Source organism: Doryrhamphus excisus, linkage group LG17, assembly GCF_037039965.1.
Source record: "Doryrhamphus excisus strain RoL-2023G ecotype Guam linkage group LG17, RoL_Dexc_Guam_v1.1, whole genome shotgun sequence".
Lineage (NCBI taxonomy): Eukaryota > Metazoa > Chordata > Actinopteri > Syngnathiformes > Syngnathidae > Doryrhamphus > Doryrhamphus excisus.
Genome location: NC_136373.1, coordinates 7,096 through 23,822, shown reverse-complemented (window position 1 = coordinate 23,822; position 16,727 = coordinate 7,096). Strand labels below are relative to the sequence as shown.

General features: G+C 42.9%; 2 protein-coding genes across 3 annotated transcripts; one reads left to right on the top strand and one right to left on the bottom strand.

Annotated features, from left to right (window-relative positions):
• Window positions 1–421: 421 nt before the first annotated feature.
• On the bottom strand, window positions 422–9,929 carry LOC131136578 (adenosine receptor A1-like). 2 transcript variants are annotated; one of them, XR_009131758.2, is made up of 3 exons: window positions 9,228–9,929; window positions 6,556–7,482; window positions 422–6,438 (listed from the first exon to the last, which is right to left on the bottom strand). XR_009131758.2 is itself a non-coding variant. In XM_058083611.2 (2 exons), exons 1-2 carry the CDS (start codon window positions 9,557–9,559, stop codon window positions 6,726–6,728), a joined length of 1,089 nt encoding a protein of 362 aa, XP_057939594.2. In that variant the 5' UTR covers window positions 9,560–9,929; the 3' UTR covers window positions 422–6,725. The 2 variants fall into 2 exon arrangements, 1 of the variants encoding a protein (XP_057939594.2); XM_058083611.2 differs by having other exon boundaries at window positions 422–7,482.
• Window positions 9,930–11,030: 1,101 nt separating this feature from the next.
• On the top strand, window positions 11,031–16,405 carry dclre1b (DNA cross-link repair 1B). The gene is made up of 4 exons (XM_058080295.2): window positions 11,031–11,540; window positions 12,811–12,976; window positions 13,234–13,416; window positions 14,633–16,405. The coding sequence occupies exons 1-4, from the start codon at window positions 11,346–11,348 to the stop codon at window positions 15,880–15,882; spliced, it is 1,794 nt and encodes a 597-aa protein (XP_057936278.2). The 5' UTR covers window positions 11,031–11,345; the 3' UTR covers window positions 15,883–16,405.
• The last annotated feature ends 322 nt before the right edge of the window (window positions 16,406–16,727 follow it).

Sequence of the window (16,727 nt, the reverse complement as noted above, 5' to 3'; positions counted from 1 at the left end):
TGCCCCTGACAGATGAAAATGCATTTCTTTTGCTGGGAGGGAATCAGGAACTCCAACCACCTGTGCTTTTGTCTGTCTGCCTGTCTGATGGTGGCGTCTTTTGGAATTGGAAACAAATTAGGAATTTCTAGCAAGTAAACAGCTGAACGGCGCTTGGGGGAGGGCAGAAATTTTATATATAAGGAAGTCTGCCCCTCTGTGACATCACAAAGGAATGGTTTTACCACGCCTTTTCAAAGCGAGCGTTTCGAGCCATCGCAAAGCTTCCAAATCCACAAACCTCACAATCTGTAACTTTGGCATCGTTTGGAATACAACATTCTAACTACATGTGTAGGTCAGTTAAGTGGAAAAAGCACAATATGGGTTATATTTTAAAGGGATGAAAAACTACACTTCTGTTGTTTTATTTTCACCAGTTTTAATATTATGTTTTTTTGTGGTGTCCAAGAAGTAATATTAATTCTTTCTTTGCAACAAGAAGAAAGACTATTCAGAATTACAGACTTCATCGTCATTGATGCAACATCTCTGGCTTCATCTGTAGAATGACACAACCCATTACAAACAAATTGCTTCATACGGTAATGAGAATTGAGCACATACTGTACTGTTGCACAAAAGAAGTGTCTTTATTTTATATAAACAACATGTGTTGACTATTGTGTTTATGCTCTAGCACGTGTTTGTGTGTGACAGTATCAGGAACTCAAGCAGTGTTTCCATCTTTATTGTTGGCATATTTTCTTCCTTAATGCTTTCGCTGCATTTCCATGTAAGGACAACCTCTATTGTTTTACAATAGTCCAGAGTTCTCTTTCTTCGTCAATCTGCTGCTTCTTGTTTTCTTCCAAAGCAGGTAAAAGGGAACATATAATTGTGAAAGTTGCATTTCATTTGAAGACATCACAGCACATCCTGGTTCTTTGCATCTTATGCCATTGACCTTATATAGTAAAGCAGATACACCTGCAATGTCCCAAGACAGAGGAGGCATGATCATTTGGAGATGTGGTTGGATGAGGGCGAGTTCCTTCCTCATATTTCAATTTCCTGCTGTGGTTGATGCATCATTCATTTTGACATATTGTGTAGGACGTCATTCATCCGACCTGTTTACTAAGTTATTGTTGATGACTGATTTTTGATTCTGATTCTGATTCTGAAATGTTGTCATCTGAACCTGTTCAGTACTTCTCTATTGTGATACACATTAATTACACAGTAATTGTACATGATTGAATTTAGTCCTGGATTAGTCATTTAGATTTTACACATCTTGGTCACACAAGCTATCTTTCATTCAACACAGTTGTTCTACTATTTTAGGCTATTCCTGTTTACATTTGGCTCCCCAGGCCTGCTTTAAAAACATCTGGCTTTGATTTTACATGGCGTCAAAGACTTGATGAACACAGCTCCATACATTTTAATGAATACCACTATTCATCTGGCTTTAAACATTTAAAACATGTCTGGAACAGAACCTTAAAAAAGACATCCTTCCTAAAATTGGCCTTACTTTTAACCGGTGTTGGGTAAGTTCATAGTTCTCGCAAACTAGTTCAAAGTTCAGTGTATATATGAATAGTTGACATTCACAGTTCACCATTTTAATTTTGATTCTTGGGTCGTTTGCCTTTTCCTGATGCATTTTTGGGATTGTCAAGGACTTGCAGATGCAGTATTTTCTCACACTAAATGGATGCTTCAACTCCAAATCCCTTTCATAAGGCTCTAAATAAATACTAGAACTGCACTTGGAAGAGTGGAAACTTCCTCCAAAATAGAAGGATTGTGTTCTGCATAAAAGTGCATCCATGAAGAAAAATGATCTGAAAACACTTTGGGAAATGATTCTTTCATCAAAACTCAGAGTGGTGTCCATAAACAGGGAACTCTGTTTAGCAGGGCCAATCAGCAACATCACAGTATTGTCAGGGTTCATAAATAAAAAGCAAATCAACCGCCTCCATCCAACCCTGTCTTCTGCATCTGTCTCCCTCACACCAACTACCCTCACGTCCTCCTTCAAGGCATCCATAAACCTCCTCTCTGGTCTTCCTCTACGTCTTCTATACCTGGCAGCTCTAAACGAAGCATCCTTTTACCAATATATTCACTATCTCTCCTCTGGACACGTCAGAACCATCTCTGTCTGGCCTCTCTGACTTTATCGCCGAGTCAAATGAAAGCAATTTATAATATATAAGACAGGGTTAGGGTAAAGAGTATGAAACAAGTACATTTCATCATTATTTGCTCGTCTCTATTTTGGTTTATATCTAAAGTTATTTGGTAAATTTGTTCCATAACGGGCTGCAGGCTGGCCACAACATTAGGTACACTTGATGCCACACAAGGATGCAGCATTTATGCATTTATGGCTGGCATAAAATATTACTCCCGCCTCAAAATGTTGCAGTATGCACCTTGCAGTCTTAAACTTGTTTCATAAACTACACAGTGTTTATAACAGGACAGCGGGCACGATCGTGCATCAGTTACTGATGGTGTTTTTTTTTTTGTCTGCTTGTTTCGGGTGGTGGCTGGTGATAGTTATAAAGTCAGTTAGAAAACTGTAGTACTGAACGCGGTGCTTTTGGGAAAAATACAGTCAGCAAGGCTGACACATTATTGTTATGTTTATTGCCATGTTTGCAACTTGACACTGCTCATATGTGTATATATGAAAAAATTATAATAAATAACTTGTGGCTTTGGGAATGTAATATAGCAGATTGAAGGTGCCATCTGGAAATACTGTCAACTCAACTGTTCATTGAAATTTATATTTCCAGACAACAGGGCGAATCCTATTTTTTTTTTTGCAAATAAACACTGTCAGCATCATTAAACATGTAGTTTTTGGAATAGAGCTCACTGAGGCTGTGGGTGTGTTCATAATTCACAAATGGAGCCAAACCCTGGTGGGTTGGATTGAGTTCAGAAATCAAGACTGCGGTGTGGCCCAAAGAAATGTTGTTTGGCATGATTCAAAGTGGAGTTTTAGATCCAAACTCTGGAGCTGTTCCTCACAGCAAGAGAACATCAGTTTCTACATGATCCAGAATACATAATACTGCTTCATCATGTACCGTCTTTGAAACATTTGAGAGGTACTTTTTGTTTGTTCGTCCTTCAACTGGAGTAGTCGAAGCAGAGTACCGCAGAGTGCCTAGTTGGATAGCATGTCAGTCTCACTGTCAGGAAAACTCTTAATATAATAATATAGGAGTTTGCGTGTTCTCGGGTACTCATCCCCAAAACACGCATGTCAATTTAAGACTCTAATTTGTCCATATGTGTGAATGTGAATGTCAATGGTTGTTTGTCTGTGTGTGCCCTGTGATTGGCTGGTGCAAGTTCTGGGTGTATCTCCAAGTCATCTCCAAGTCAGCTGGGATGTGCTCCAGCTCACCTGTGACCCTAATAACAAGTGAAATGAATGATGAAATGGTGGATGAATGGAATGCTTATGGTAATGGAAATGGTCATAGTAAACTGATTAACATCCCCAAAACAATTGCATGTTTTGGGAATATTGGAGGAAACTGGAGTACCCGGAGATAATCCAAGCACGCATGGGGAAAACATGCAGACTACACACAGAGATGCCTCAGGGAGATTCTGACCGAGGTCTTCCAGATCTCCTGACTGTGTAGCCAACATGCTAACTAGGTCACTGGAATGAGAGGCGGAGAATACCTTGTGTTAAATACTGTTATAGAATAGGATAGACAGACAATACCATTTACAGTCACACCGACATCCATCCATCCATCTTGTATACCGCTTATCCTCATCAGGGTCACAGGTACATATGCCGGACCACTGACACCTTTGGTCAATTTAGTGAGAGGAACACAGAAGGACAGATGGTGGTTGACTTTGTCAAAAGGATGGAAATGGTTGTAGTGAATACTCTCTTCCAGAAGAGAGAGTAGTAGCTCTCAGTACAGTTTTAAACAACAGCAAATTGCAACACCGTAATAAACATTATTAAACTAAGCATTGTCATATTTGTATGATGGATGTTGTATAGATACTTCTGCCTACTTAATGTTGTGACTGTTGAGAATTTGTAGAATGAGTCAATGTAGCAGGTTTTTTAATACCTTCAAGAAATAAGACTCAGGGGCGGGAATTTCCCCTTGATGATAAAGGCCAAACAGCTGATAGCAAAGGGGAAGTGAGTCAGTATCAGTACTTGAGCTGCCACTGCATTTTATTTGAGACTTGTTGAGGCAGGCACTTATCCCTCCTTCTGAGGCATTTGGGGTTTGTGCTGCCTTTTAGCATCACTGCGTTTGCTAGGCTTTGAGTCATGTGTGGCCCACGAAAAAAAAAATTGTAGATGGCTGTATACACATGGTGTCCTTTTTCTGTAATGCAACAAAGCAGCTTCAACCCTGACAGTACTGTTTGTGACGTCCGTGGATGACTCCTCCTAACCCTACATGTCACTACACTGGAAAGCAATACACAAGCATAACCTTTTGTAAAGAAGTGTGTTTTGACCGAATGACCCTGACAACAAGTCAAAACTGTGTAATTATGATTATAGACCTGCCAGCAAAGCGCATACTATCGCTTGTGTATCTTATTCTGCCAAGAAGAATTCAGGCTGAACCGTACACCGAAACCTTGCATATGTCACATCATTGGAAAATTCAGTTTCGTTGGCAGTGTGCTATTTATATTTGGCAATGTTTTATGTAACCGTTATGAGTATTTTGCAAAATAGGCTTATTCCAGGGCAACATCAACATTTAAAAGCTCTGCATCACATCACCAGTCTGCCAGTGTTACTTGGCAAAGAGCCAAATAGGCCTTTGGCGCCACCACCAAAAATTACAAATAAAAGTATTTGAATAGAGAAAGGCTACCTGGGCCTGTGGGAGATGTTTAGTGAAGGAACCATAATGGGACCTTGTTACCCTCCATCTGAAAAGCATGTCCTCCCGCCATCTTCTTTTTTTTTTAAACTGCTTAACCAGCAGGTGGCAGCCTCTCATAAGCACAGTCAATGAGGCCAACTGGGTAGTGGAAATAGAAGCACTGTACATCTTGTGCATGAAAAATCTCTTTATATAAAACACAATAAAATAACCAGAAGCTGAATGAAATATCTTTTATAAAATTAAAATTGTTCAAATCATTCCTTGCATCTTTCTCATCACCTTGGGTTGAAGGATTGCTTGCACTTTAAATCCTTACCTCTCTCACAATGCCTCCTGAAGGCAGAGATGAGGTTAAAAGGGATGATCAAATATTGATATTGATCCAATTTTCTGAGCCTTTTGGTGAATAATTGATAGTCCAGAGAAAATGAGTTTTATTTGGAGCATCCTTCCAGAGTGGTAATCATGTGCTGTGTCCCACTGCCATTTTGTGTGGGCTGCATCTCATAGAATAAAGAAAGATCATACAATAGGGATGTGCGAGTCCCGCAGAACTCACAATCGGAACTTATCTCTGTTAACTCATACACTTACTCACCACTGCTACTTCTAGATCAAGGTTTTTCAATTAAAGTGAGGTCAGATTATGCATTTATTTGGGCCCACACCTGTTATTATGGTTCCGTATAGGTAGACATCAGCGACTTGCCAGACACATGACCTTCCGCTTCCCCCAACTGTCCATCATGTACCCTACCCATCAGTGACCATTCCGTCATGGCAGATGTCAGGTTCCCCCGAACCCGAGCTTCTCGTCCAGAAGATCTTGTCAATTGTGTGGAGAGACCAGTCGATCAATTCCATGATTTAGATTTAAAGAGCATTGCTGAGAGGAGAGCATCGCATGACTCAGGACAAAAACAAGACAGAAGCAAAGCAGGGAAGATAAGGGAGAGGGAAGGGGAAATAAATGAACCTAAATGAACTAAACATCTTACAGCTCCCACTCACTGTTCTAAATTATTGTAAATTATTGCAAGTTCATTCCAGTGCAGATTTCCTGTATTACAGGCTCTTCCTGAGTAAAGGTGAATGATCTCCTGTTGATGTTGTCTGATTTTTAGGCGCAGCCAAGGCGTCGAGGGAGTCTGGTCCGTGGGCCTTAGGATCCCATCTCTGCTATTTGCATACAATGTTGTCCTGATGGCCTCTTTGGGCTGTGTGTGACCTTCAGCATATACTGGGACAGTTTTGGACGGTGTGAAGCTTCTGGGATGAGACCTCCAAATCCAAAACCAGCACCTCCAAATCAGAAGCCATGGTTCTCAGTCAGAAAAGGGTGGAATGCTCCCTCCGGGTTGTGAATGAGGTCCTGCCCCAGGTGGAGGAGATCAAGTATCTCTGTGCCTTGTTCACAAGTGAGGGTTAGGGTTAGCGTCTGCAGTAATGCAAACGCCTTGGTGTGCACCCGGTAGAGCTGGAGGAGGGGGCTCGGGACCGGGAAGCCTGGTTTCCCTACTGAGACAACCTGGACCTGTATAAGGATGGAATGGAATGGAATGGAGGAGAACGTAAATATCAAGCTAGCAGGAGAGTTTGGAGCGAGCCTTGTGTCAAAAATATAGATTTTATGGGTGTAGCAATGACTTACAGATATTTCGCTTTCGCAATCAGGCTATGAATAAAACCCCACCAAAAGTGGGGATCTACTGTACATTCACAATGAGAAGAGCGCAAAAAGATGAGTACTTGTGCTATAATCCCCTGAGAGCTTTCAGCTTCTTGCTTGTTATTGCATTCTGCTCCAAAAAGTGTGGGTGTTCATTTGCAGGGTTTCGGCCCCTGGTCCAGGGACTCCGCAGCTTGAGGTGAGAGCTGTTGGGTTTCAGCTGTCTTGTTCCCCTTCCAAGGGAGCTGCGCAGGTGTGCCCCTCTGTGGTTCTGGATTTGGTATCCCCTTCCTGCCACTCGGCTGGATCTCCAGAGCAGCGGTGTCCTTACAGCAAAAATAATGCTGCCAGATTTTGCAGAAGGCTGTGCGGAATTTTTTGATGCGAAAGGCATAAATAATCGGGTTGACGGCAGAGTTGCCGTGGGTGAGCAGGATGGCAATGTAAATGAGGATAATGGGCTTCTCGCACTCGGAGCAAAAGAGCGTGATGCAGTTGATTATGTGCAGGGGGAGCCAGCTGATGGCAAAGAGGAAAAGGACCAGAGCCAATGATTTAGCAAGATTAAGCTCCTTGTCGTAGTACTTGTTGGGGTCCCTGTGGCCGTCTGTGAAATTTTTTCTATTGAGCTGTTTGTGGATCACATAGAAGATCTCCGCGTAAATGACCAGCATGAGCAAGAGAGGCGGCAGCACCCAGCCAAAAAAGTTGAAATAAACCATATAGTCCATGCTGATAACATTCTCAAACTGGCAAGTGATGACAAGGTCAGAGCTGATGGAGCCGTTCCTTTGGAGACGCCTCAGGTTGTTCCATCCCAACATGGGGGTGAGGCCCACAACAAAAGCCACTGTCCAGCACCCCACCACCACCATCCCCGCTCGCCGAGGTGTTACCACACGCTTGTACCTACATGTGCCAACAGAGAGGAAGCATCGTGTCAGCAGACCGGACAGGAAAGATTGGACATTCACAGAGCAAATCCCAAAATCCTCCTTGCTAGAGTACACAGCTGGAGAATCACCGGAGTGTGGGAGGTAACCAGGGTACCTGGAGACAACCAATGCACGCACGGGGAGTACATGCTAACCACTCATTCACTGCCTCGACGATAAACTGTTAATTTTATTATATTTGTTTTCTACCCTGAAAGTAATTGCAGTAGTAACCCTGCTGTACATATTCTGTTGCATACATTCTCAACTGGTGGGTCGCACAGCCGTTTTCAGTGAGTAGCAGAGTCTTTCCAAAAAAATAGTTTAATGACTTGATGTCTGTGAGCGCCTCACATCTGTGCTATTCGCTGGTCGACCTAGTCTTCGGCGGCCCATGGAATGTCACAGAAGGGTGTTCTGCAATGTTCATACATAATTGAAATGTAATTATTAGTGTCTCTGGTGGTTGAAGAGAGAAGTTACCTTTTTGTTTCAATTGCTTCAAGACAGAATTACACAAATTCATTTAGTCATTCATTCATTTATTAGGGTGCCGCTGCAGTATCTCACAAATGTGAGATATTGCTCGCATTTCAGCAACCATTGTATTATATATTTTCAAGCGACAATACTGTAAAGATTTTTTTACTTGGCTATAAATTAGAGTAGTCAATGTACGGCTTGTATAGCAGTCACACACTGCCCTAGTTGTCTAAATATTTGACCAGACGTATGAGCACACCTCACAGTGAAAATGTCCAAATTGAGTCCAAACTGTCAACACTCCCAAGTCCCATCAAGTCCCATCGTTTTGAAGGCTTGCCTTAATCTTATTTGGCATGGAATTCATCAGAGCTGCACAGGTTCTTACAGGAATGGTGCTCAGACAGATTCAGGCCTGGAGACATGTGGACGCTCCTTCATTGTTACATTCACCACACCTGTCATCTTGGAAGTGAGGATCATCATCAATCATGGATCATCATGGATCATGTAAAACTCTACAAGGGAGGGAATCATGCGCTGCTTCAGAATATTACATGTTAAAAAATGAACCGCAGCTCCCCGTTTAGAAGCACTTATGCAACAACATTCTTGACTGAACGGGCAAAGGCACCATCATCTTGCTACACATTTGTGTTGCAGTATTTAGGCAATAATGGCTGCACGTTACCATCTATACTGCTATACCAGCTGTACACGGACTACTCTACAGTAAACCCATGTTTCATTTCTATATCGTCCCTTGAGTATACTGTAATAAAAATGGGTGCTGAAATGTGAGCGCTGTACTTACTTTTGTATGTTTTGACAAATCAATATTACTGCTCACTGGTCTTACATGAGGCTGAGTGGTACACCTTCAGCCTTGGACGGGAGATCACAAACTGGGGGCTATCGCCGGCAATATTGCAACACAATAAAAAAATATATTTTCCATCCTTTAAGCACCACTGCATTGTTTCAGCCTGCATATAAAGCTGGCATCAAGCACAAAGGAGGACATTAATTGATATCTTCCAGTAACAAGTTCCACTTATGAGATCACGTTTTTTTTCATTGTGCTGCCGAACAAAGATACATGATAGGCTAATTAAAACTTTAAAGATGTTCAGTCAGCCTGGTAGGGCGGAGGCATCCAGAAGTGGAACTGCATGGATCCAAGAGGTAAAATGTTCATGCACAAGCCCACCGCCATCACTATCATCCCAATCTTACCTGGTGGGGATCTTCACTCTCAGATAGCGGTCAATGGCGATGGCCAGCAGGGCCAGAATGGAACTTTGGGTGAGCACCAGCACCGTGCAGGCCACCAGCAAGCAGCTGTAGAAGTGAGTTTGGAGTCCGATGCTAATAGTGATGGCCAGAGGGATGACCAGCGCTCCCACCGCGATGTCGGCGAAAGCCAAGGAGACGATGAAACAAAAGGTGGTGTCCCGCAGAGATTTATCGATTTTCACCGCCCACACCACCATCACATTGCCGATGACAGACGCCAACGCGATCGTCACCTCCATGCCTATGTAGATAGACAAAAGTCCTCCGGACATGCTTGCAGATGATTTTCTCCTTAGGAAGGCTTTTTGTCAACCCAAAAATGTTTGGGCTGCTACGGTGCTTGTAAAAAGAGCCACGCGTCCATCAGTTCCACCTTGTAAGAATAAGTGTAGCGAGAAGAAGCTGGTGAACAAGCAGGGCAGACAGAAGGATGGAGGATCCCACACCTATTTGAAGCAAGTGTGTGCTCCGTGCGTCCCGACAGACGCGCTCGCTGCTTGCACTTGGCTGCTCCCGGAGGAGAGGTGCATCCATGTCCATGGACGGGGCTTCTTGTCAATAATATGGCTAAACTAAACAAATAGTGTTTTTAAACAAAAAAAAACGACAAAATATTGTCTTGCATGCACGCCAACACGCACTATTGGACGCCCCCACCTCTTTCGTCCCCCGGGGTGTGCTTTCATGCAATCGTTTAAAAATAGCATTGCGATTTGCTGTTCGGCCCATTTCGCTTAGATGCTTGTATTACGGAACTGTAATCCATGCTCGGCATCCTTCAGTGGGGCCGTCCCAAGCAATGTCTTTCAATATAGCAAATCCTATACTTTACGTGCGACGTCTTGGCGTCCATTACAGGCAGTAATGGACCTTGCACTCTTGTGCCATTGCTTTGAAAAGAGGTGAGGCATGACCTGAAGACAAATAGATAAAGTCCATGGAAATGGCACGCATCATTGTGACGCACCTTGCCAACATTTTCTTCACGATAAGGAGGTGACACTGTTCAAAGGTTCTAAGGATATCCAATATGATAAAAAAATGCATTATTGGCTTTTAATTTTATTAATGATTATTGTTTTGGTTTTAGTTTGCACAATGAATTGCACTGCATCATGTGAGGCGGCTATTTCTCCCCATTGTAAACAAAATAAATTGACCAAAATATAAGCAGCAGCTCTCAGCAATTATCCTAATTATGGCTGCTGATCCATGGCATTTTACTTTCTATCATGGCAAAGAATAGAAAAAGAAACTTGACGGAGACTGAAATAGAGGTCCTTGTGAGTGAGGTGGAGGCCAGAAAGGAGATTTTGTTTGGTGGTCACAGTAGTGGCGTCACAAATAACATTTAAAAAAGTGAGTGGCAGCATGTCGTCACCGCAGTTAATAGTTCAAGTGCCACAGAGTGGCCGACATTAAAAAGAAGTGGTTGGACCTCAAGGTGGAGGCCAAGAAGAAAGCGGCATGGCATCGGCAAATGCGGAGCGTATCTGCTACTGGTCGGGGCAAGGGCGCACCGGACACCAAAATAGCCTCCATCATTGGTTGAGCTCAGTTCAGTCATTTATCCTAGATGTCCGAATCCCACTTTTGTGCAATGGGCCCCAGGTCTCACAATCGCATCAGGAAAGTGCGCAATGAGGGATTCTAACCACAGGGGGCAGTGTCTCGCCAGAGAGCATAGGCCACCACAGAGCAATGGCAACGAGGAAGAGCCTGATGCTGGCGGGGGGAGCGTGGGGACGCAGTTAAAAACATAGATGGCGGGGGCAGGAGCAACACTAAACGATCCACAGAAATGAGGTAAAGGCGTTTTAGGGACTAGTATAACATTTTCAGAAGGAAAATGACGGGGCCGTAAAAAAATAACACTGCCGTGTTTTGTGTTCAACGCGATTGTAAATTTCATTTTTTTTTAGCGCGATCTAACGCAACCACTGAGTGACTTTCTTTGTTGTAGTCACAAGCTACGTAAGATAACAGCAGTCAGTTGGTATATTAAACGATCCACCTCTGACGTTGGTGGCTGTGTAACTTACCGTGAAGGCTGACACGATGTCTAATGGCAAGATCATTCCGGATACTCCGCTGGCTGTCGATTTCTGGAAAGTTCGCAAGTGTCCAGAGACGCGACTCTTCTTCCTGTCTCATATGCACAGCGACCACACGGTAGGTCTCACGTCCACCTGGACAGACCGACCCATCTACTGCTCACCTGTCACCGCCTCTCTGCTCAAAGTCAAACTGGGGGTGAGTGCACTTTTATCTACGATGCAGAAATACAGCATGCGGGACAAGGTAGCTGTCAATCCACCAATGCATTTTGTCCTCTTTAAGGGACAATCGTTTGACAGTCCAATGCCAAACACGAGTATATACAGTATTCTGTTGTAGTGTGGTGTTGACATCCTGGGCTTTCTCGTGATACACTATATGGCCAAAAGTATTTGCTCACCTGCCGTGACTCACATATGAACTTAGTGCCATCCCATCCTAACCCGTAGGGTTGAATATGATGTCGGTCCACCTTTTGCGCTATTACGGCTTCAACTCTTCACGGAAGGCTGTCCACAAGGTTGAGGAGTGTGTTTATTGGAATATTTGACCATCATTCCAAAAGCACATCGGTGAGGTCACACACTGACGTCGGTGGAGAAGGCCTGGCTCTAAGTCTTTGCTCCAATTCATCCCAAAGACGGCGGGCTTTACACCACTGCATCCGGTGCATTGCATCACCTTGGTGATGTATGGCTTGGATGCAGCTGCTCGGCCATGGAAACCCATCCCATGAAGTTCTCTGTGTACTGTACTAATCTGAAGATAATCTGAAGGCCACATGAAGTTTGGAGCTCCTTAGCAACTGACTGTGCAGGAAGTCGCCGACCTCTTTGCACTATGCACCTCAGCAAACGCTGACCCCTCTCCATCAGTTTCCATGGCCTACCACTTTGTGGCTGAGTTGCCGTTGTTCCCAAACTCTTCCATTTCTCATATTAAAGCTGACAGTTGCCTTTGGACTTTAGGAGCGAGGAAATTTCGCGACTGGATTTGTTGCGCATGTGGCATCCAATAATGTCAGAAATAAATTCACAAAGGAAAAAGAAAAACAGCAAAGGTTGTTCCAAATTTCCAAAACAAAAAGAAACAATTTACCCAAATTATCGAAATCTATTCAACAACAGGCTGGACAAATGTATAAACACTCGGTCTCACTGAATTCTGAAACTACTAGAATTACCATAGCAGTTATTTTAATTGCTATGGTCAATATTTCTATACAATTTGGATTATCATGAAAAAGATCTAAGAATAAATTGTTGGAATTGGTAATAAACATATCAGGACATTAAATGAATTCTACAATTATTGGGTGTTTTATTTTCACACCTGCCACTACCTTCTCTTTATCCTCTGCTGCTCCAAGCGGGCTCTTCTCCATCATTTGTCCGGCTTTTGCTGTCATGTGTACGCAAGTTGAAATAAAGCTAAGCCATTTCCATAACTTTTCCTTTTTGTGCAGGTGAAAGAGAAGTGGATCCACTCATTAGAACTGGGTGACCCATACCTTCTGCCTCTGGATGACATTGGCAAAGAAAACATGACAGTCACGTTGATTGATGCCAACCACTGTCCAGGGGCTGTCATGTTTCTTTTTGAGGGCTACTTCGGTTCCATACTGTACACTGGTGAGCGCACACACACGTACACAGTAGGGCTGGGTGATACGGATCAAAAACATATATCCCCATACACAATATATCTATGTTGATATATTTAAAAAATATCGCTATATGGCCCAGCCCCGTCTCTAACACTCACAATGGTTATCTTGTACATGTTTTACTTTTTAAATGCCGTCATTAGAGTTTCAAAATATTCTGTTGCTATACCGACTTTGTGTTTTTTTTGAATAAAAAGCAGTTGTGATGGGTTGAAATTCCAGGTGACTTCAGATATTCCCCGTCGATGCTGCGTGAGCTGTGTCTTGCGACAAGCGCCACAATCAATGTTCTGTACTTGGACAACACCAACTGTGACCCCAACCGCATCATCCCCACGAGAAAGCAAGCCACTCAGCAAATTAAGGAGATCATCCGCAGCCATCCCGACCATAACGTCGTCTTAGGTAACTTTGTTTGGCAAATCATCTTTTTCTATTTTCAATGTATATACTGTAGCTCCTTCAATGTGGTTCGACGTCTCTAGTCCCACGTTTTTGTAAAATTATTATTTGTTGCGGGAGCATAACTCTCAACACACAAACCGAGATACATTTCTATACATTGAGATCCTTTTACATCAGAGGTAGGGAACCTATGGCTCGGGAGCCAGGTAGGGCTCTTTTGATGACTGTATCTGGCTCTCAAGCATTTCTTACCACAATAAAAATTTATTTTTGCTAACATTTTAAAGTAAACATCACAGAAATGACTGTTAAAAATAATATTAAAAATCAACAACTTTTTTTATGCATTTTAATCCGTCCATCTATTTTCTACTGCAATACGGCCGACCATATCCATCTTTCCTGATATTCTCCAGGTCAAACACCAAAACTCGATTATTACTGGGTAATGCGGTAGTCTACCTCGGTCATTGAGATGTCAACATGTAAATATAAACTTTTCTCCTTTAGTCAAATAGTCACCTAGCTAAAGCTGCAGAACCATGCCTTCTGGCAAAGATGGCCAAAAGAATGAAATATACTGAGTATGGTGCAAAATTATGAAGCAGCAGAAGTTGTATTAATGGCAACAAGTATTTGATTTATTATTAGACACTGCGCTGCTCACGAAAGTGTGCTGGCCACACCCCATTGGCGTGGAGTAGTGTGCCTGGTCTACACAATTAGAGCCCATTATATCTAAAACTGTTGGTCTTACATAAAAATGCACACATTTTATTGCATTCAATGTTTAAAAAAATGTATATGGCTCTCACAGACACACATTTTAAAATATCTGGCCTTCATGGCTCTCTTAGCCAAAAAGGTTCCCGACCCCTGTTTTACATTTACTTTACCACTATAGTGTGTATGCTTTGTCAGGGAACAAGACATCATAGGACAATTTTACCCAGTATTTTTGTAACAGATGTAGTAGCTATGCTAACATTTTGAATGCTCTATATTTGGGTGTTATCCCTACACATGCACTTTGCACTCTGTTGGTGTCATTTGAAAAAGATTAAAAGTTGTCAAAGTTGAAGTCATGTATTGCAGCTCCAGACGATTGTTCTTAACTGGAAGAGGACGCACATGGCTTATTTGACGCTAAAGGTTACCAACACTTGGCCTCAAGTGCAGCGTGAAATGATAGTTTAATGATTTCTTCTGCCCGTAGGTCTCTACGCGCTGGGCAAAGAGTCCCTCCTGGTGGATCTGGCCATGGAATTTCAGACTTGGATCGAGGTGAGCTATGACAGGATGGAGACCCTCAAAGCGCTGGAACTGCCTGACGTTTTCACCACCGACTCGGGTGCCGGACGTATCCGAGTTGTGGAGCAGAGAGAGATTTCCTTTTCCGCCTTGTGCCAGTGGAACAGCGAACAGCCCACGCTAGCGATCTATCCCACCAGCAGGCCCCTGGTCTCCTTTCACCCCAAAGTCCACGTGGTGCCCTACTCGGACCACTCATCACATCAAGAGCTGATTGACTTTATCTCCGGACTCAAGCCTTCGTCTCTTGTGCCTATTATAGGAAACAGCATCCCGGGAAGCCTCTCCGTTTTAATCCCCGGCAAAAAGCATGAAATCTTGGTGCCCGAGTCCGTGCAACACTACATGAGGCGGCTGCCCGAAAACAATATGAAAACATCAGTATCTTCCTACGTTCATTGTCAACATGTACGACCACTTCCGCCTAAAGGAGTGGTATTTGACTCTCCTGTAAGTTTAGCCAAATCGGGCCGGGAGGCGGGGTGTCCGGGTGAAGATTCTTCCTCTGAAGAGGAATCGGACACGGAGAGTGTTGAAAAGCATTGTGATTATATTGTGGATTCCAGCAATAAACACACCCCTTATAAAAACAAACAAGACCCCGTCAACCCTTGGAACATCAACATTGTCCAGACCGTCCCAGAGGAAATGTTGATGGCACATTCGATGACACTCAGTCAACTCAGTCAGAGCAACTTTGCACCGATGAAGATTGTAAGAAACACCAATGCCTGCTTGAGGCCGCGTTGGAGTAGAGTAGACACCATGGACGATATGGCTTCAAATGGGAATCACACCCAGCCTCGTAGATGTCTGCGTTTTGTCGACAGCACCCAGATGTCCGATGATGACGGCAGAAGTGAGTGCGAAGAACAACAGCTTAATCACGGCACCCAGCAAGACACTAAACATGATGCAAAAGACAACAGCGGTGAATCTTTATTCCAATCAAGTCCTGATAACAATTCCTCTGCTTCATCAACCTTGTTGTCAGGAGATACTTGCACAGAAGATATTGAAAACAAGATTTTGGATGATGTTGTTTTCACAGCAGAGGACTTGAAGATATGCTGCCTCTTGAAGAAGAGCGTTGTGCAGAGGTTTGTCATTTGTCCTGTACAGAAGCAAAATATGCTCACATCTCTGACAAAATGACAGGATTTCCACATACAGTGTCACCCACCCAAGTTATTGTTATTAATCTTTTCCAGCGTGTGTGTGTGGAAAACGTGGTTGTATGAAAACTGAACAGATTTAAGAAAAATGTAAATCCAATTTAAAAAAATTCCAATAAATTCCAGCCACTGAAAATACAAAACACATTTTGTGAATAATCATAGTTGCGCACACAGAAAACAATGTGAAATACTTGACATTCAAACAGCTAATGAAATAGGATAAATTAACAATTTTTAAAGAGTCTTGCTGGCAAAGACGGCAACGAGCAGAGAAGTAGAAAAAGCGAGAGTCACACTGACACCACCTTTTTGTTTTAGTACGAATTATTTCCTGTATTCACCACTTGCTACTTTATGGTGGGCTACTTTGATGAATGATACAATACAGGGCAAAATGTCATTTTTCAAAATGATCATTACAGGATATAGTATTATTGTGTAAATGAAGTATTGGTTGAATGTTTACTGATGATATAAGATTGCTGAATAAACAATACCATTAATACCAAAGGGTGTACTGTAATGCAACCGTTTCTTATGCACAATGTTGTACACTAACTGGAACACTGTATAAGATTCATTCATTCATTTGTTTTCTACGGCTTTTCCTCACGAGGGTTGTGGGGGTTGCTGGAGCCTATCCCAGCTGTCTTCGGGCGAGAGGCGGGGTCCACCCTGGACTGGTCGCCAGCCAATCCCAGGGCACATATAGACAAACAAGCATTCCCACTCACATTCATATCTATGGACAATTTGGAGTGGCCAATGAAGCTAGCATGTTTTTGGAATGTGGGAGGAAACCGGAGTACCCGGAGAAAAGCC